The sequence below is a fragment of the Mchenga conophoros genome, linkage group LG7 (genome assembly GCF_057382185.1).
Source record: "Mchenga conophoros isolate Kocher_MC1m ecotype Shallow Benthic linkage group LG7, M_conophoros_male_GT1.1, whole genome shotgun sequence".
Lineage (NCBI taxonomy): Eukaryota > Metazoa > Chordata > Actinopteri > Cichliformes > Cichlidae > Mchenga > Mchenga conophoros.
The window spans coordinates 63,068,320-63,090,192 of NC_140532.1; the positions used below are offsets into that span (position 1 = coordinate 63,068,320).

Below are 21,873 nucleotides of genomic sequence, written 5' to 3' on the forward strand. Positions count from 1 at the left end.
AAAAAAGGGTAAATGAATAAGCGGTCTGCCTTAAATTAGTGTTATTCATCCTATGTTAAACTACTATTTTTAACTTCAGAAATAAAGTCTCAAAGTCACGCTTTGTCAACATGCTTTTGATAGTGTTTAAGTGTGTGGTCACATCTTTCCTCGTGTGCACAGGGGGAGCAGTGTAATGTGGTCCCCGACACCATAGATGACATAGTAGCAGATATCGGACAAGAGGAGAAGGAGACAGGTAAACACACACTCACATACATTCTTTCCTAATTAAAGTTGTTCAGGGAAAGACCCCAAACAAGACATAGTAGATTACCTGAGAGCCTCAGTGTTTAACTAATTATTCAAACCCCATGATTATAAGATATTGCATTCCTGTGCTTTGAACTTGCCTCTTTGTTCGCAAAACTTTTACTTTAACTATTAAACCTTGTTCCTGGCAAAATGAGCAGCCACAATAGGGATTCAGTGTCTTCAGATTATCAAGGACGCACGCACAGCTCATTACAGACACAACTGGTATCATCTGAGACTCAGATGGAAGGTCACACAGTCATAACACACATCTGCCAGGGCTTTGTCTCCACCCTGCTGTGTGCAGGTGGGCGCCCCACAGCTCCAGACCTCCACAGTTGCGTCTGGAGCAAGCCCTGCCCTTATCAAACATACCTGATATTCTGTGATGCAGCAGAGATGCTTTCAGTCTGGACACTGATGGCTGAGGCTCTGCACATGAAAGCTGTTTGTGAGAGTTAACTGTTTGGCATAAAGTCATAAGACGTTCATTATGACGGTTATGACAGTAGTTCTATTTTTATTCAACCATTAAACTTTATAGAAAAGACAGTTATGTGAAAAAGTTTTCACAGGACTCTGTTGCGTCTTCTACAAATTGTTAAGAAGGAGAATTAAGATGATAAGTAGAAGCAAGGTGTTGCTATTTAAATCAACCTGATCACGAGGTTTGCCTTCCTCTGTAAAAGCACAGGTTTTTGTTTTAATTCAGACTCTACAGGACTCAGTCTGGATGTTAAATCTTAAAGTTCATGATAGTAGGAAAAAGAAACATCAGCATCTGGACAAACCACAAGCCTTTTGTAACAATGTCCTTTGGACAGATGAGACCAAAGTAGAGATATTTGGCCAGAATGCACAGCACCACGTTTGGAGCAACCCAAACACATCATTTCAGCAGAAATGTTTAGTATCAACTGTCAGCACGGTGGTGGAGGGGTGATGATTTGAGCTTCTTTTGTAACCACACGACCTGGGCAGCTTGCAGTCATTGAACATAAATTCCTCTGGACGCCAAAGTATTCCAGAGTCAAATATGAGGCCATCTGTCCAACAGCTTGTTCCAAACAGGACAATGATCCCAGACACAGCAGCAAATTTACAACACAATAGCTGACAAAGAATTCAATTACCCAATCGAAGTCCAGACCTAAATTGAAGTGCTGTGATGGTACACAGATGCCTGTGGTACCTGTCATGTTTGGGTCAAATCTAATAGATTTACAAATTAAAACACTCATAAATATTGTGTTTTACGTCTGATTGCCTCAAGGCCTTATGACATCCTGCACACTTTGCACTTGAACATTTAAAAAAGTGATGATCACCCCCCTTTTGTTGAATTTTGAGTGTTTTAATCAACCTTGTTGCATCTGTGGTGTTCATAGGAAATGAATGGGAACTGAACGACCAAATGAAAGACCCACTGAACTGAATTTGGTGGTGAAAAATGTTTGTTATGCTAATTTAAGAGCTATTAAAACAAACTGGTCAAATTTGACCGGACCACTAAAGTAAGGGGTGGGGACCACAACTGAGAGGTTGTCCCCAGTCCACCTCTGTCCCAGTCCACATCAAATGACTGACTCAACTTTGTAAAGAAGAGTGGGCCAAAATTTCTCCTCAACGATGTGAGAGACTAATAAAAGTTGTATAAAAAAATGACTTCCACTTTCAAATTTGAGATGCCCGTCAATCAAAATGAGATCTAGATGAATGGCTGCACAGAGGGTGTTTCTTTTTTTCCACCCAGTGTACAGTTATTAAGGAGGAAATTACAGAAAGGAGGCTGTAAATATGTTTTCAGTGCTGTTTTAAATGGCAGTCTGTAAGGACTGACACATGTTTGTAGACACTGAAGCAGTTTTTCAGATCCAGAGGTTACTGCCTGCTGTAACCTGTTTTTTAAATCCTGTTTTTTAATGGTTTAACGGTTTTTAGCCCATATATGGGTTGTCGCATGACATTGTTTATGCTGCACGTAGATGTTTTAGCCTATTTCTACTAGAAGTGGCTTTGAGAAGAGGGAAGGTTTTTGCCCACACAGCAGAATTCTTAACAAGGATCTCCTGCCACCTAATGAATGTCTTCCTCAGTCAGTCATGAGCCATTTGCTTCTTTCCCCTCCTCTGTTCCGCTACCTGTCCTCGCTTTCTCCCTTATCTCTGCATGAGATGACACTACAGAGACGAGTATCTATTTGGGCTGATCCCCCAGGTCCACCTGAAGCTTTGACGCTTTCGCTTACACATCAGCTCAACGCTCCTCTTACCTTCCGCTTAGTGTTGGCAGTTCCTTTCTTCCCTCATTCTCCTGTCATTACACTTTATCCCAGAGAATTGGACCCACTCACGTTTGTCTCTGTGGCCTGGCAGTATATTCTCTCTCGCCTCTCGTCTCATTTTCTCTGCCTTTCTGAAGCCCTGAGGGAGCATTATTAATTGAAGCCAGTACCCCTGCTACTTCTTATAGCTCTGCTATCACTGATAATTGGACAGGACATTCACAAATCACACTCCTCTCCAGCTTCTCCCTTCAGCTCCTTTCTCTCCCCCTCAGATGTCACTTTGTGGCCTCTTGTGGTCGACTACCTGTGGTAATCACCTTTGGATGCAGTTTTTATACAATCAATGTCAGTGCAGTCCCTCATCCCTCACCCCTCCCACTGCATGTGACAAATGACTTCAGCAACTTTGCTGGAGTGAAAGGGAAAATTAAGTTTTGCAAAAGAAAATTTATTTGCTGAAAAAAATGAAATTATTCTTCTCCCAGTCATCCCGATCTTTCTCTCGTAGATGACACACCTGAGACGTGCATCTACTCAGGATGGTCTCCCTGGTCAGCTTGTAGCAGCTCTACATGTGAAAAAGGTCGCCGGATGAGACAAAGGATGCTGAAGGCCCAGCTGGATCTCAGCGTGCCGTGTCCCCACACTCAAGATTTCCAGCCCTGCATGGGCCCAGGATGCAGCAGAGAGGGTAAACACACACACACACAGACACACACAGGTATTATTTGACAGATAACTCATGCAAATACACTCTGCAGTTTTTAAATGGCAGTTTCATTTATTAAGGGAAGAACATTATTCATGCCTACCTGGCTCTGTGTGATAAAAGTAATTTGTTAACTCATGAATTAAATGTGACTAACCACTTTTTTTCTTACTTTCACTAGCTGCACCTAAGACTGATTACTGTCACTTGAACCAAATCTAACAAAGTAAAGTAGGTTAAAAAGAATCCCTAAAAGCAACACATAATACCACAATCGAAAGAAACAGCTGAGAATATTTAAGTTTGAGATGTAGTGCTCAAGTTTTCTTGTGGTTTCTCTGAGCACCGCTCCGACCTTGGAGTGAATTTGCAAGGACGTGAATACCTGGGAAGATTGTAGCATTGCGTCAACACACCCTTAAATTCTTCACACCAGCAAACTGCAAAAGCTTTAGCTTTTATAGAGATCATCACACTTACTGATGATCAGTTAATCAGGCGCATTTGATTAGCAGCACCTGGCTGCTACTTAATACTACTTTATGGTAGTTTCATTCTATGGCCCAGAATAGATTACATAAAAGTTTTAAATTGATTTGCATGTCATTAAGTGAAATAAGATCCCCAAGCAAAGCATAACTAGTAAATAGGGATGGGTATCGTTTAGGTTTTATCTGATACCAGTACCAAACCGGTACTTTTGAAACAGTGCCGGTGGTTAAATGGTGCTCGAACCGGTGCTTAAAGAATGGAGAACACAAACTTTGTTCTAAAACGTCTTATGTTTAGCTGTTCTTTTGTAAAAAGATAACAATGTTAGCCTTTTCTGCAGCTAGAGGGCACATATTGTATCACTCTTGGCTGGAAGCAGTGCTTAAACAATGGAAAAAACACAAACTTTGTCCAAAAACCTCTCATGTTTAGCTGTTTTCCACTTTTTCTTTGGTCATTTTAGCCTTTTTGGCCAGGGTGAAGGGAGTATCTGCCATCAAACAAGAAGACAGCCGCATGTAACTTCGATGGTGTTTGCTAGTTCACCTTACATACATTAATGTAATAACGTGGTTAGCCTACTCAACGTAAATTACACAGAACAACATTAAGCTACTCACGCAGAGAAGAACGGCTGCTGCCATCATCATCATTTCTGCTACACTGGCAGGGCTAGGGGCCAGGACTCTACTCTTCGGGTTCTTGGGGGATGTTGCTAACTCCGGGTCCGATAACAGGCACCACACCAGCAGTAGGTACGGCGCATTTCTCGGCTTTAAAAAAAAAAAAACGCTATGCGTTGCCAGGTGTTTCATCAGTTACCTCCTTTGCACAGTATCACAGTATCAGCTTAAAGCACTTGTTGCAGGCTGCAGAGTTTGCATCTTTTGCTGTGAAGTACAGCCAGACTTTTGACCACTTCGCCTTGGGCATTTTTAATCTGTAGCTCTGCTCTAAAAGAACCTACGCACCGGGGCCCGCCTACTATACTTGGAAACGTAAAATGATTGGCTAGAATCTGAAGTGTATCACAGCTCAGGAAAAAAAAGCACCGAAATAAAGCACTGAAATGTGCGCTGCTTTTCGGTCTGGTTACTACCGTTTATGTCAGAACCGGTGCCATTACCGGTACCCATCCCTACTAGCAAATGGTGGCAGGAAACCAGGAGGGGTTCTGGCACACTCCTCTTTATAGAAGGTCTCTAAATCTTTTATGTTGCTTCAGCTCTCTCTACAGATTGTCCATAGGATTGAGGGCTGTTGAAGTTTTGTCTGCATTAATAATGGAGGCTTTAGAAGAGATTAAGATTTCTCAGCCAGATTTATTTCAGTAAATATCGGGTGACTGTAGCTCAGGAGCAGGTCAAATACTGATTGGAAGCTTGGTGGTTCGATCCCTGGCTCCTCCAGTCTGCATGTCAAGTGTCCTTGGGCAAGATACTAACCCCAAGTTGCTCTCCGATGCATCCATCGGACTGTGAATGTGTGCGAATGTTGTTAGAAAAGCACTCAGTTTAGAGACAGTACTTGTGTGATTGGGTGAATGTGGCATGTTGTATACAGCACTTTGTGCACTCCGGGAGAGTAAAAAAGCGCTATATAAGAATCAGTCCATTTAAATAATATTTATACAGTTGTGTAGAAGGACCTCTAATAACCCTGACAAAATGCAAATGCACATCATTTTTCATCTTCCTTATTAAATTTAAAGTAACTGCTTTTGAATTCCTTCTGAGGACGGCCAAAAGAGAAGATTTTTACCTACTAAAGAGCCCTGATTCTACAATTCTACAAATAACATTATAAAAATGATCTAAAATACAAATTCAGAAATAAAAAAAAGATGTCCTTCACAGTGTGGAAAATAGACATTTATTTCATTTATTTGTTTTCTCCTACTGTAAAAGTTAAGAGCAACTCTTGAGTGGCACTAATTTAGATTTCTTTAATGTCTTTAAATTGTGACACCATTACTTTTAATTAAATACCTTCTTATACAGTAAATTAGACATTTTAATTAAACATCGTCCATCTGTTTTTGACACGTCTGCCCACATGCTGTGACAGCAGAATAATTAAATGTCTATATTCTTTCCAAACACATGCAGCACACGTCAAAACAAGCTTAAATTGTTCTGTTAAAGCTAATAAGAACAACTGGAGGACTGTTTAAGTATCTGTGCAAAACAACTAAATGAACTCCCTCTTAAAAATGTGCTTTTAGAGTTTTGGACTTCTGGCTTCCAGTATGATCTTGTTATTGGTCCTTTAAGCCAGTACAACAGAAACAAAAGATTTAAAAAATTAAAAAACATTTCTGTTATATAATGTCTGTTTATTTTTGTGTTTATTGTTATATTCTCGACCCTTGTTTCATTTCAAAAAGGTACGTTATTATGACTAGTAAGTTTGCCACAAGCCAAATCAGCATTGTTTGTGTCTTCCTGCTGCCCCCTAGTGTAAAATAAATTAAAAGTTGCTGTTAATTCCTTGAGTGACATAAATTGGCTCAAATCTCAGTTTCAATCTGATCTTCAACTAAATGTACTACTGCAGTGAACACATTCACAAATCCTTTAAGCATCTTTTAACCAAGTTATCAACATAAATTACGATCTGTAATAATAAATAAATATAAATTTGTCAGGTGTTAAGATCCCCAGTATGTAAAATGGCACTAATAATGCTGATAGTGTATTTATAAGGCCAAATGGTATTTAGTTTGCGACTTTCTTGGGTCCAAAAGTTTGAATAGAGATTTCAGGTTAACCACAATTTTGAAATTTCATTCAGTTGTTAAAATTATTAAAATTTATTAAAGATGCTAAAGTGTAATTTTTGAACTCTGATTAATCACTAAATCACTAAAATTCCAAAAATGTTAGGACACTGTGTAAAAAGTAACTATAAAGAATTCAACGATTAAAGTCCAAACTGTACTCACAAAAGAACAAATATTTAAACTGAGACATTTACTTATGTCATAAAATATATTGGTTTATTTTGAATTTTATGACTGCAACATGTCTCCAAAGTTGGGATACGGAAACAGTGTAAATGAAAATGTAAGTGGTACTGAAAACCAACTCATTAGCTTAACTGGCAACAGGTCACTAACATGACTGGGTGTAAAAAGAGCATCTCAGAGAGGCAGTTTCTTCTTTGCTTTATGCACATCCACATTGTGCCTTTGCAGATGGTCAAGCTGCCAATCAGTGCTGAAAGGTATATACAGGTTTTAGAGGATATGCTCCCATCCAGACATCATTTACATGGATGTCTGTGTGTATTTCAGCCAGAATGAAAACTACGACAAAGAAGACTCAGTGCTGTTGAAAAGCTAGAATCCTGTATCAGAAAAGAATGAACTGTTGCTAACTGTGGTTAAACAGTTAGCAGGTGTTTTCTTGACATTTTACACAGGTTGTATAACCAGAGTTATATTCATTGATGTTAAATTGTTAAGCATTTTCAACCTGTGCTCTACGACAGCAATAATCAAAGCAGCCAACACTCACTTGTCTTCTGCACCCAGAGGAAAGCTGGGGAGTGCTGAACTGTTTTTTACCTCACTCTGCTCCACATCATCAAACCTTAGCAAAACCAGTATGTTGGCATGGTTACACATCAGTGCCCCCTTAAAATGGTAATGCCAGATAGATAAGTTGGTTTCTCGTGGCTGGTTTGGAAAAATAAATCTCATGTCCGATGGAATAGAAATTGTAATGTAAGTGACTGAATGTATAACTAACATGACAACAACCATTTTTAAAAATGCTTCAACAAACTAATGAGTCTCTTCTCTTCACAATTTCAAATTCAGTCTGTTAAAAAAGCTCATCACACTATTCAAAGTTTAGCTTTAGCAGGAAGTTTTTGTATTCTGTAAAGGTGTCCTGACCTAAAAAACACAAGTGAAATGCATTTGTGTTCCCCTGAAGAGAGGGCAGAGACCTCACTACAGGAAACCTGGACACTACACCACCTGGGCTCATTGCTTTTTCTCTTTGCCATTAAGCCGAGTCATCATTTCACAGCTACGACATTGACTACTCTGGCTCTCAGTCTCATTACTGAAATGTTCAGCTTGTTTCAAGTGGACCTAAACCTAAACTTAATAGCGACGAAGTTAAAAATATAATAATACACAAACAATAATTACAGAAATTAACAGAGCAACAACACGTGGAATGTCACAGTCACAAATTGTACTAAATGAATCAAAACACAATTTTGTAATATTGCATTAAAAAAAGTTTGCATTTCCTGTGTCCTAATCCTTTTAGAGTTTGAGACATTAAAATCGGATCAACAAGAGGGGCAATCAGTGAACCCTCGAAATAAGCAGATTAAAGCTTCGCTATTTATCTTATTCCAAAAACAAACCGCACTCAGTGACTCTGGGTGGTTCATTGTGGCTTAAACCAATTGAATTTTGTTCCCTTGGTTATATTTCACAGCCCGGTGAAATTATTTTCTACCTAAATTCCATTGTGACAGTTTAGGTTATTGTTATGAGGGATTACTGTGCGCTTATGGAAGGAAACAGGTGGCACCTTTGTCATTAAAAAGTGAATCTCCAGCTAGCTACTATGAAAGCTCCATTTGAGAAAAAGGCCACGCATATCTGAAGATATGTTTATATAGTTTCATCAAGGGAATATGTGACAAAATACAGGAAATCCCTAATCACACAGAGTAAACACTGGTAACTGGATACCCTAATTACTTCACTCAAACATAAAAGATTATGTGGATCAGGTCTTGGTGCCGGATGGCCTGCTGCATCCAGGATACTTAAATCAGGATTTGATTGTGTTTATCTCTAAAAGAAATCAAAGCACCGTGCTTTCAATCTTATGTTAAAGCTAATAAGAGCAAGTGGAGGATTGTGTATGTGCGGGAAGCCAATTATCAGTCTGACACAAAGTGAGGGCCCACACACACAAACATATTTACTTAGCTGGCAGTTCACGCTAATCTAGGTTATCAAATTACTTTCAACTTTTTCCACATTTCTTTCCTCCTACTCTCAGTTTCTCTTTCTTCTTGCCAAATGAGAAACTTTTTCGTCTGATTTCAGTCAGAGTTGATGGACCTTTGCTTAAAAAAAATGACAGCAAGCACACAAACGAGCAGAAAACTTCGGAAGTTTGCTTTTACCCGTTTTTCGGTGAAGTTGTCAGTTTGGAACAAATACTGGGAGGCAGTAAAGTCAGCGCCTGTCTGCTCCCCACCCACCTCCTCGCTCTTCTTCTTTTGCTCCCAGGATGTCTACAAGGCCTCAAACTAGTGAAGCTCCAGCTGTTCAAGGCTCAACAAGCCTCTAACACACACATGCACACACTTCCACCCCTCACTACTCTTATTGATTACCAGCCAGCAACATGGATAGCTTTTTGTTCCTGAGCGCCTCTCCTTTGTTTTCATTTAGCGCTCCGTTAGTGTGCAGTGGGAGATGGATAATTGCAGGGTTCATGCTGGGGCTGGATAGAGGCCGCCTCCAAGGGTGATTAATATTCCTGGGAAATATTTTGGCTCTCTAGAGGCCTCATCCAAGCTTCAAATACCTGTATCTTTTATTAATGATTCACTTCGCTCTGCTTTATTAGGCCACCTCTGATAAGTAACACTATTCTCAGTTTGGTAGGAGGCTTATACATTTCCAAAAAGAAGAAAAAAAGAAAAACCCATGCTAAGTTGCTTGAAGTTCATTCGCTCCTTCTTTTAAAAAAATTCTTACAAAACGATCTCTTTGTATCTGACTCCCTTTTGTCACTTTTGACTCACTGTCTTAGTCGCTATTCTCAGAAGAGGTGTTGGAACAAGATGGCTCATACAGCGTCTCTCTGTAAGTGAAGAACAGGGAGATCCCGAAGCACCATTCTGGCTAATAGTGATAAAATATACCAGAGTGGAACCTTGTTAAGTTCGAGAAGCTGCAGTTCACTTTTCAGCTGATACACAGCGAGGTCATACATATTGACTTCCACTCCCTGAAGGCCCCTGCTGTGAATAAGACTGTCCCTCAGGCAACTCGCCTTATTAAAAGAGAGTTAAGGCAGTGTCCGAGGAAGGGCTTTTTTAAAAGTGACGCTTTCAACTCTGAGATGACTGAACAGTCTGAAACCTAAGCAGCTGTGGGGGGATTCTGGTTTGGTGTGTAGAGAGAGAATCCTGTGACTCAAGTGCTCCTGTATGGATTCTTTTTGATGAGGACCTCTTGACTGAGATAGTGAAGCTGAAATAGCTCACTTGGGAGAGTGCTAGACTGAAGATCTGAAGGTCCCATTCCAATACTGGGTTTTAGCAGCAGAAAGGCTGCTTCTGCAGAAGGCACAGGTGGGACAATAAAACACGTTTCCTATTGAAATTACTTTTCTTTGCATGCAAATGTTGGGAATTTTTGAGTCTTTTTTCCGCAATGGTTTAAATCTTCTAGGATAAAATGTAAAACATCTAAAGAAGCTGACATTTCAAAAGCATCTTCTGAAAAAATGAAATGCAGTGATTTGTGTAAAATTTAGGAGAGCTATTCCTGAACTTAAAAAGAAATTACACAAAAGCTTGTCTAAGAGAATTCAGGCTGTGACAAAGAATAAAGGCACTCATATCAGATACTGACTAAACTTATTAGAATTATACAAACTCTGGTTTTGCCTTATATACAGTATTTCCATGTATGTTTGTAAGTTTTCAATCAATAGGTTTTTCCATTTCCCCAAAGGTGGGTAAGGTGAGCTGCTTGTTATTGTTTTAGTGTTAATATACAGATAATTTAGCTTTTAGGCTCCGTTGATCTCATTCCAGTAACCAGCTGTGCTTTGCAGCGGCTGATATCAGCTACCTCACTGTCATACAGGCACAGGACAGCATGGTGGCTTTTTGTTTTCATGGCTGCCACTTGTAAGTCAGCAGATTTAAATAAGGACTCTCTTTAAAATTTAAAAAACTGATTTCCAAAAATCTGACCTTTAACCTTTCCATGTCTCTTTTGAAACAAGGAATGTTCACAAGGAAAAGTATTTTGGCGACAGTGTATGTTTTATGACGTCTTGTGGAAACAGACTTCCAGAGTGTTACTTTTATACTGCATACACTGCGCACAAATTATAACACTGAATTTTGCTCAATTACAAATGCTGGTGTTTACTCAGTAAGAAAAACAAGTTGGTGGTCGTCTGCTTTCTCTTCCTGCTGGACAGAGCCCTCGACGTGCATGATGTCAGAGTGGATCAGCTGGTCGGCCTGCAGCGTGTCCTGCGGGATGGGGATGAGGTCTCGAGAGCGATATGTCAAACAGTATCCCGAGGACGGCTCGCTCTGCCAGCTCAACACTGAGGAGACAGAGAAGTGTGTTGTCAACGATGAATGCTGTGAGTCTGTTTTTTCTCCCGTATGAACAGATTGACCCAACCAACCAAATTAACAATGCCTTTAATTTGAGCCAGCTGCTACATTTCTTTTTCGCACAGAGTTTAATGTAGCCTGTCGTCTTTAAATTAGAGCATCTAATTTCACCGTGTTTAATATGCAAAATAGTCCAACCAAAAAAAGAAAAAACGTTGTCAAAGAAGCATAAAAGAACAAAGTGACAAAATAATGACATAAATGAAATAAATAATGCACATTTAATTGGTGAATAAGGTGTATTTCATGGCCGTAACATAGTTTAGAACACATGTATTTATGCTCCTAATAAAAACATGAAAGTAGCAGCGAAGTTACTTCAGCAATTTTATCTGGATGTTAGCATTAACATGCACTGGTGCCAGAAAATGTGTGTAGCTGATAAGGAAGTTGTTCCTATAGAGCCGATATAAGGTTGCCAGATCGTATCTGTTGGGTAGGATATATGTGATTTTTCTCTGAGGGCATTCAGGCAGCCATTTCTGATATCCATTTTGAAACAGAGTGGGGGGACTGGACTTCTCTTAATGCAGTGCACTTTCTGCAAACATCCATCTGTCCATCTATCCATCCATTATCTACTGCAAATCCAGGACTAGGTCATGGGGCAGCGTTCTAAGCAGAGATGCCAGACTCCCTCTCCTCACCAACACCTCCAGATCACCTGGGGGATGTCAGTGGTTGCATTACACCTACTTTACACACCAAGAAATGTTCTCCAACTCTCACTTTGGGTTACAAATGTAATAACATAAGTAAAGTCACTTACATTTTTACATAAAAACAGGTTTTAGAAGTAGTAAAAAGTAAAAATGATGTGTTTTGTAGTCTAGGAGGAGTCTGACTGGCTCAGATCTCTGAGATCAACAGACAGAGGAAGCTTTTTATAATTCCCCCTGTAGTGTGGCTGAAGAGTGTGTAACTTGATAAACAGTAATAGCAACAGAGGTTATGAGCTAACTGACCCACATGGATGCCTTTTGTGCCTGAGTCTTGTTACACTGTCCATGCCAGTGGCTTCATTGCCGTAGTGTCTGTTGCTTCTTTGTAGTTTGATAGGAGTCGATATTGCACTATTTGTGATCATCTTTGTTTGTGATGTTTTTATTGAATTCATGAGAGACACGCTGAGCAGATATGGCTATTCAAGGTCGTCAGACTTCTAGCTTTGTTCCTGGTATTCACTAAGTGAATGATGGGGAAGGTTATCTGTCTTGTATAAAACATGTGCTCTGTATTTGTAAATTTGGAGAGTAGCCTGTTTTATCTCTTGAGTACATTTGCATATTAAAGGAGCAAGGAGTTTTTCTTATTAATGGTCAGAATTAAGTGGAAACTGAAGGAGAGGCAGATCTATAAGCTCTTTATAAAAATACAGAGTAGAAACCATCGTATTTACATCACAGTGATGGCTTTTTTTTTAGGTTTTTTTAAAGGCAAAAAGAGTGTTTTTTCTCCTACTTGTCCTCTATTATTGATCGGTCGGTCAAATTTGCACAGTAGTTATTCCACTGTGCTTAAAATACTAACATATATTAACTGAAAGTGAACTAACGATACATTTTTGCCGTAAATGTTCAATTTTGAGCTGAAACTGATGGATGGAGATGGTTTTTGTATTCTGTCCTTCCAACAGCACCCAGCAGCTGCGTGGTGACTGAGTGGGGGGAGTGGGATCCCTGCAGCGTCACCTGCGGGATAGGCATGAGAAGAAGGGAGCGTATGGTAAAGATGCCCCCTATAGATGGATCCATGTGTAAGACCGAGGTAGCTGAAGTGGAGAAATGCATGATGCCAGAATGCCGTGAGTCAACAGTTGCTGTTTTGTCATATGTTGTTTTTTTGCATGAGCATTTGTTGGTATATTAGCACTTCATTTGCATTTTATTTTAGCTGACTGTAATGAATGAGCAAATACTATAATTACGTGTGTGTATCACTTAAACCAGATACCATCCCCTGCATGCTGTCGCCTTGGTCGGAGTGGAGTGAGTGTAGTGTCACATGTGGACGGGGGATCCGAACACGGCAGAGGATGCTGAAGTCTGATCCTGCAGAGTGCACTGAAGAGCTGGAGCAGACAGAGAAGTGCATGCTTCCTGAGTGTCGTAAGTGCTCTTTTGTTGTTGTTGTTGTTCTTCTTCTTCTTCTTCTTAGGTAGATACCGGGTACAGCTCACACTCTCACATCTAAAACCAGTCAAACACAAAAGAGCGCTGAAGATTAAACGATCCCTGTTTGCATTAACTGAACAGGATTACATGAGAAAAGTGGAGACTAAATATTTGAAAGTAATACAGAAAGCCAGAGAATATTAATATAGTAACTAGTTACCTATTAATGCTAATATCTGATCACATCAGCTCAATGCATTTGGAAATTTGGAGGTGGTCAAGATAACCTGCTGAAATTCAAACTGACCATTAAAACGGTGACTAACATTGCTTTAAGTGACTTTATATTTCAGAAACTGCTGATCTACCAGGTTTTTCCCACGTAACTATCTCTACGGTTTGCAAATAATAGTGGGAAAAAGAGATCCAAATATCCGATGAGCAGCATTTCTCTGTGAGAAAATGCCTTGTTGATGCCAGAGGTCAGAAGAGAAAGGCGAGAATGCTTTAAGCTGATAGGAAGGCAACAGTAATTCAAAATAGCCACTTGTTACAACCATGGGATGCAGAAGAGCATCTCTAAACTCGCAGCACATTGAACTTTAAAGCAAATAGGCTACAAAAGACCACATCGAATGCCACTCCTGTCAGCTAATATTAACAAACTGAGGCTATTTTGCACAGACTCACCAAAAGTGGACAATAGAAGACTGGATGTTCTGATGAGCTCACCGAATCTATGCCAGAAGGAGTTAAGGCAAAAGAGATCCCAATATGATAAACTGTGAACTGATTCCTGATTTTTTTGTGTTTTCATTTCAACTACAACTTCAGCTGGTATGTAATAATGGTGTCCTTTCTACAAAGATCCCTAAGAATGCAGGAAATAAGAGTCTCATCCTCCATATTTCCTCAGATAGGACCCTGGACTTCATCTGTGCCCCTCCTAATGCTCAAACAAAACCTACCCCCTGAGGTATCAACCTCAAAAGTCACATTTTGGTCAGGCTTTAATGATATTACTAAGAAAGGTGTTAAAACGTTTTTTTTCTTTTCTTTTCTTGTTTGACTATAGAAGGGGCTAGTTAATCAGGGTGTCAGTGATTTCCTCCAGGACTAAAACAGTGGCGCTGCCACACTTACTAGACATAAATCACACACAGCACAGTCATTCCCATCTTCATAGCCAAAGAGTAAGATTTATTCTCCTTGCCTACAGTGTATTTCAGTAATTATTTAACATGCCCCCATCACTTTTTCTCAGACTTGGGGACTATGTGGAGTCATATGTCATTGCTTAAGAGCTGAAACTTGCAGAGCAGGGGACTGGCAGAGAATTGACAATAGTAATCACTTGCCTTTGAGCACAGCAAAAAATTTTGGTATGATAAATTAGTCACAAACCGTTTTGTCGTGTTGAAGATGTAGCAACTTTGCATGAAATGAATTCAGCCCATTCACCTAAATTGACCACATGCCACATGTGACTAGTAGCACTATAGTGTGACAAAAACATGACTGAACACCATATTGGATTGGTCATTTCCAATCACGATATAGCATGCACTGCTGGCTTTTAGAAATCTTTTATCTGCATTAACTTTATAATTTTGGTATAAAAGTGAGCAGCTGCCGTGCTCATTAGGAGTTGATCTGTTTAATGTGAATACACTAGTTGCATGTACATCCAGACAGACACAAAAGTTAAGTCTTAGGCTACGTTCACACTGCAGGTCTTAATGCTCAATTCCGATTTTTTGATCAAATCCGATTTTTTTGTCTGCTCGTTCACACTACAAATAAAATGCGACAGAAAACGCGCTCTAGTGTGAACCCTCAAAGCGGCCCGCATGCGCAAAAGAAGACTTCACACACAACGCGCTCTGTTTAGACCCAGAGCAAACAGTATTGTTTGACTGATGGCCGTTAATATAAAGACTTCCGACTTTACGTTTCCCAATTTTTGCTTTAAGTTATTTTGTTATTTACATAATAATGTAAATAACCTAATAATGATCCTTATTGCTGTTTTAGAGGAGCGGTGCTTCAAAGGATAGTTGCAGATTTCTGTCAGAATCTGCAGATTATACAGTACAAATAAAGTTATCACGTTTCTCCAACGTTGTCTTCCCAACAGTTTCACTGACATCTACACGGGATGGCCAGGAAGCGTTCGCGATGTCTTCTCGGGCGCTTCTCCGGTGCTGATAATTGGCGTCTGTCTTGTGATGTAAAAGACAGATTTAATGCGACATGACCGTTCAAACAGCAGTCGCTTTCTAAAACATCGGATATGTATCGAATTCAGTACCACATACGAAAGTGACCCAGATCGGATTTGCGCCGTTCACACTGTCATACCATGATCGGATATGGGTCGCATAGGGTCAAACAAATCGGATTTGATGCGCTTTCGCCTGCAGTGTGAACGTAGCCTTAGTTATCAAATTTCAAATTCAAATTCAAATTTTATTTGTCACACACACACAACCATACACAGTATGACATGGGGGTGAAATGCTTGTAGCTGTACAATGCCCGACCATTAAATGACAGAAGAAAAGTTTTACAATATTTACAATTTACAGTTTACTACAGAATTTACAAATTAACTTAATTTACAGTAAAGAATGTGCAAATAGCAGAAGAGATTATAAAGATTATAAATTATAGGAATTATAGGATTATAGGAAATGTGTGGTGGTGCGTGTGGTGACGTGTGTGGGAGAGTCCAGTCCTACACCTGGTTCAGGGCCCGAATAGCCTGGGGGAAGAAGCTCCTCCTCATTCTCTCTGTTTTGGCCTTAAGGGAGCGGAAGCGCTTCCCAGACCTCAACAGTGAGAAGAGTCCATTGTTGGGATGGGAGAGGTCCATCATAATCTTCCTAGCTTTGGACTTGCACCGCTTGGTGTAGATGGACAGCAGGTCAGGGAGCTCTGATTGAATGATGCATTCGGCTGAGCGCACCACTCTTTGCAGATCTCGTCTGTCCTGCTTGGTGCTGTTCCCAAACCAGGTGCAGATGTTTGCCGTCAGGACGCTCTCGATGGTGCAGGAGTAGAAGTTCTTGAGCACCTTCAGTGGCAGATGGAAGTCTCTAAGTCTTCTGAGGAAGAAGAGACGCTGACAGGCTTTCTTAACCAGGGTGTTGATGTGACAGGACCATGACAGGTCCTGAGTGATGTGGACACCCAGGTATCGGAAACTGTCCACTCTCTCCACTGGCGTGCCACTGATGATGAGGGGTTTGTAATTCCTCGCCTGCTTTGTAGTGAAGTCCACGATCAGCTCCTTAGTCTTGCTGATGTTTAGGAAGAGGTTATTCTCCTGGCACCAGGTCTCCAGGTTCCTAATCTCCTCCAGGTAGGCCGTCTCGATGTTGTCGGAGATCAGGCCCACAACAGCAGTGTCGTCAGCAAACTTGACAATGGAGGTGGTGTCGGATGTGGCTACACAGTCATAAGTGTACAGTGAGTACAGCAGGGGGCTTAAAACACAGCCCTGAGGCACTCCAGTGCTGAGTGAGATGGAGGGGGAGACTTGTTTTCCCACCCTCACTGATTGGGGTCTGTCTGTGAGGAAGTTGAGGATCCACTGACACAGTGATGAGCTGAGTCCTAGATCCGTCAACTTGGTGAAAAGCTTAGAGGGAATTATTGTGTTGAATGCTGAACTGTAGTCCACGAACAGCATCCTAACATAACTCCCTCTGCCAGTGTCCAGGTGACTCAGGGATGTGTGGAGCAGGTGAGATATGGCATCGTCTGTGGAACGATTAGTCCGGTAAGCAAACTGAAGTGAGTCGATGGTGGCAGGAAGTGAAGAAGTGATGTGATCTCTCATCAGTCTTTCAAAACACTTCATTACAACTGAAGTCAGTGCTACTGGACGGTAGTCATTGTGGCAAGCGGGCTGTTGTTTCTTTGGAACAGGGACAATAATGGACTGTTTGAAGCACGTGGGAACCACAGCTTGGGCCAGGGAGAGGTTGAAGATCTCCGTGAACACCGGTGCTAGCTGGTCAGTGCAGGCTCTAAGGACCCGGCCAGGGATTGCATCTGGTCCTGCTGCCTTCCTGGTGTTCACCCTCCTGAAGGTGTTCCTCACGGCATGCTCTGTGATGACGAATGCATTTTCTTCACTGGTGCACTCCGAGCACGCGCAGCCGTTTGTTGTTTTAATTGCTGCGGCGTCGAAGCGAGCATAAAACGTGTTCAGCTCATCAGCCAGTGAAGCATCTGCATTCATCATTGAAGAAGCTGGTCGTTTATAGTCCGTTATAGTCCGCAGTCCGCAGTTAGCATGGTGTGCAACACTCTCTTTTTTCCAGACTCTTTGTTCTGGGCTGTAACTGTAAATGTTCATCAGCACTCATGGTGTCATGCTGGTGACAGCACTGAATCAGGATCCAAGCAAAAACCAAGAAAGAAATGGATATAGAAATAGAAAAATGGTATAATAATAATATTTAAGGGCTATGTAACAATGAACCGACAAAGTCAAGACAAAAGCACACTAAGTAATCGCCAGGGAGAAGATAATAAGGTCAAGTGAGCTCACCAATCCTGGAGTAGCTCTTTTTAAATTTTGTGCCTTTATTCCTGTCTTTCCCTCCATGTTTACCTTTTCCTCTTCTCTTCCTTTTTTCCTTCCATCTATCTAGCTGTCGACTGCATGGTCTCAGAGTGGACAGAGTGGTCAGAGTGCAACAAGACCTGTGGTAAAGGACACACCATTCGGACCCGTATGATCAAAGTGGAGCCACAGTTTGGAGGCAGCTATTGCCCTGAGACCATCCAGAGGAAGAAGTGCAAGCTCCGGAAGTGTCGGCGAAAACCGATTAAGGAGGAAGAGGTGCCAGGTTGGTCGTGGTAGTCTGTTGAAACTGCTTCATGTAGCATTTAGACATTTTAACGAGCCGATGTTTTAGATGGTTAGTTGTTTTATTCCAGCAAAGCAATTTAAGTCAGGACTGAGATACTAGACAAACCCTGAAATGTCCATCTGCAGCTGTTTGTTTTTGGTGGCATGGCTCCATGTGGGACCTAGCTAGTTAGACGTGAGTAACCGTATCAACAGATCCATGAGGTTACATTGGCTCGCGATGACATCGCCTGAGTTTGATTTTGTGACCTGTTTTAACTAAAGTTGTTTCCTGATAGAAATATAGAATATGTAAATATACCACATTAACAAATGTGACGCACAGACATTAAGTCTTTAGCATCCATGTCCACAACAGAAGATAGTCGATGCAAAGGGTCGAGCAAGAGTGCAGACAAGCATGAGAATACACAGAGCAGAGATGTTCAGTGAAGCTACTTTCAGCTGCTCCCTTATTCACAAGAGACTGTTAAAGTAGATAGCTCCACATGTTTTGATTTGGCCGATCATTCTTTTTGCTCTTAAAAAACACGAGATGCCCTTCCTGACGCAACCGAAGGGATTTGTCTCTCCTTCTGAGATCGAAGCCTCTGTATAAGAGAAATAATGAACAAATGTTTAAGTTCATGCAATTTCGGGATATTTTGCTTTTCCTTGTAATTTTTTCTATTAACTAAGAGTCTGTTTTATTCCATCAGGTTGCAGGATGCAGCCGTGGTCTAGCTGGACAGAGTGCACCAAACCGTGCGGGGGAGGGATCCAGGAGCGTTTCAGGGTGGCAAAGAAAAGAACAAAGTCCAAAGGCTGTAAGGACAGGAAGGAGATCCGTGCCTGTAACGCTCGGGAATGCTAGGGGGCACTGCTAAGCTACAAAGAGGCAGGGAGGTGTGCAGTGGATTAAACATGAAAATCAGATTTCATTAAAAACAGTGGTGACAGAGATTGATTTTTTTTATGTAGCTGGGAGGAGACGTACAGGATTATTATGGGTTATTATTGGAAAAATCGGAGGATTTAAGTAAGGATTTAAGAAAGGGAAGGAATAAGAAGAATAAGACATAATGACATGCTGTTTTAGTGACGATTTTGTGGACATTTAGTTAGCTGGGTTGATTTATTTTCCTTTTAGAGCATAGTGGAAGTATTAGAGAGAAAGCCTGTGTCCTGCAAAAAAAAAAGAAGAAGAAAGAAACCTGACGCTAAAGTAACCTAATACATATTTTGCAACAAACTTTAACTTTTTAGTTGGGTTTTGTTTACTCCTAGTAGGAAAGTATTTTCTGTGTATTTTCACCAATATCTCCCTGTCCTCTGCAGCACCTACAAAACATTGATTTAGCTACTAAAAATCAGGAGCTGAGCATTTTAATGAAAGCTGGATACTTTTAATGTACTGTTTATGTAAAGGCTCTACTGGGGAGAATTTAAAATTAGCATTAGCTAAGTGGATTACACGCTCTGTATTGGAAATATGTTAACCTGCTTTGTCCCTATTAAGATGCCTCCTATAACACTACCAGACAACTTTAATCTGACCATTAAATGCCATTAATTCTGTGATACTACTTTACTTTGATTTAGTGTTTCATCCAGTGCTACTGTAATATTAAGATTTCTTGCACAGGAAAAATATTAGTTCAGTGAGAGCTATTATACTCAAAAGAATATTAAGTACATCTGTACTATAAGGTCAGACACATGGTAACAGGAGGAGCAGGGTGGAAGGCAGTTGCAAAGCAGCTTGTAGTGACAGTGGAGAAGCTGGATGGATGAATGTGTAGAAGGGAATCAGCCGGGATTGTGACCGAGTGTGAAGTTGTGATCTGTCTGGAGTAATGCCATGTTTAATTATTACTCTTAGTTTGTGTGGTAAAAGGATGCAACTTCTACCTGGTTGGCTGAGGGAAAATGAAAACTACATAAAAGACAATGAGAAAACGCACTGAGTGGCTCTGTTCAAAAAGCACAAAATCCATCTTCTAGTGTGTCTAGTTCAATGACACATCACTCATTATGTAAAATGTTTAGTGCACACCAGTTTCCACTGGGCTCTGTGAAGGGCTATTTTTTGGACATGTGCAGTCACTGTAAGGGTGACAGTGAAACAGCAATTGCATTGCAGAGCCAGGATAAGTCTTCCCCTTGCTTTCAGACTTCAGGCTAAACAAACTAAGTTGGTTCTCACAAACATCAGAGGATGAGTTTATACATCCAACACAATTGGATCAGTGTAAAAGAAGCCTGTTTCTCAAAATGTTAATGTGCTACTCCAGTGTTATTGTTGTATGAAATAAACTTAACGTCAGATAATGGAAACAGAAACATTTTTAGGATGTATTACCCACTGCTTTAAAAATGAGCTTCGGTTCTAGTGAGAAAAAAATCCCACGGATTGAATAATTGACTGCAAACTAACTGTGAAAATCTTCTTCTTCTTTTTTTTTGCAAGACATAGATGGTAACACAGAAGTCTCTAAAAATCTGAGGATATACGTACATTCACTATCTAACCAACGCATATAAATGACACTGCTATGTAATTACTAAAAACCACTTTCCTTATGAACAGACCATTTCAGTGGAGATGTTTTATACTGTTAAAATGAGTCTTTATATACTGTACTGCTGTTTATCTGTCATTTCAGCTGATGTAGCATCAAGCCTGCGATAGCTCTCATTCTGTCAGAAGAGTTTATTTTAGCATGTTCAGAGGTGATTATGTTTTATTTGGACATCACGCTTTATCAGCTGTAGTTGTGGTCGTAAAACACTAGCGAAATGACTGTATCTGCTTTGTTCAGACGGAGCCTTAGAAGTGTCTTAGACATCTTACACATCTGCTGGCTGTAAAAGGCATATGTACTGTAGAGGATATAGAAGTTTCTACAGTATTCAAACCTGTAGGATAGATCAATGTACAGCAGACTGTTACTGGGACCTTGGTTACAACACATTTTTCCAATGTATTGTTTTTACTGCGCTTTGTGAAGATAAAATCGATCTGTAAAATCTTTTGGGGATTTTTTATTTTTATTTTTTTGCATTACTTAGCAGATTTTGTTGCATTTTTTTTATAAGAATGTCAACACAAAGGTGTGTTTTCTGTAGATGTTTTCTCTGAAGTCACTTTCTTTTATTTACAGGGCTCTTTCTTTTGTTTCTTTATGTCTGTACCATGTGACTCTTTTGTAAGAAACCACCTTTACAATAAAAAAAATGGTAAATGTGAGAGTCATGGTGTCATTGCACTAATGAAGCTCTTCCTTCAGCATGTTGTGTAAGAACCAACAATGACAGCAAGGTGACAAGTGAAGATGCAATATTGTCCTTCAAATAAAAAAAGAAACACATACAACTTTATAATAACCACCGCTAATAAATAGTTCCTTGATAACTAATATTAGGTCTTGTATAAAGTGCTAAGTGATGACTACAATACTACAAAATTGATCTAACTTAAACTATATTTGCTGTATTTAAATGCCTTAAGGATGAGAACAAATTTGCTGATCAGTAGTGAAACATTGCAAAACACCAATTTATTATTCTTTTAATTCATGATAAGAAAATGACATATTTTAACAATACTACTGGTAAGTGGATATTAGTTATCATACTGCTGTTTAATGTTAAATAATGTTAAAAGTTATATAAATAAATAGCAATAATAAAAGTAGTTATT

General features: G+C 40.1%; 1 protein-coding gene across 1 annotated transcript in view; it reads left to right on the top strand.

Moving 5' to 3' along the window:
- The window catches only part of spon1b (spondin 1b), a 128,262-nt gene extending 106,842 nt beyond the window's left edge, over positions 1-21,420 (top strand). The window contains exons 10-16 of the mRNA XM_085280700.1: positions 163-238; positions 3,090-3,272; positions 10,988-11,158; positions 12,829-12,996; positions 13,142-13,300; positions 17,971-18,168; positions 18,890-21,420. Of these exons, the coding sequence (XP_085136826.1) occupies positions 163-238; positions 3,090-3,272; positions 10,988-11,158; positions 12,829-12,996; positions 13,142-13,300; positions 17,971-18,168; positions 18,890-19,044 (1,110 nt within the window). The 3' untranslated portion in view covers positions 19,045-21,420. The remainder of the gene's footprint in view (positions 1-162; positions 239-3,089; positions 3,273-10,987; positions 11,159-12,828; positions 12,997-13,141; positions 13,301-17,970; positions 18,169-18,889) is intronic.
- Positions 21,421-21,873: the final 453 nt, after the last annotated feature.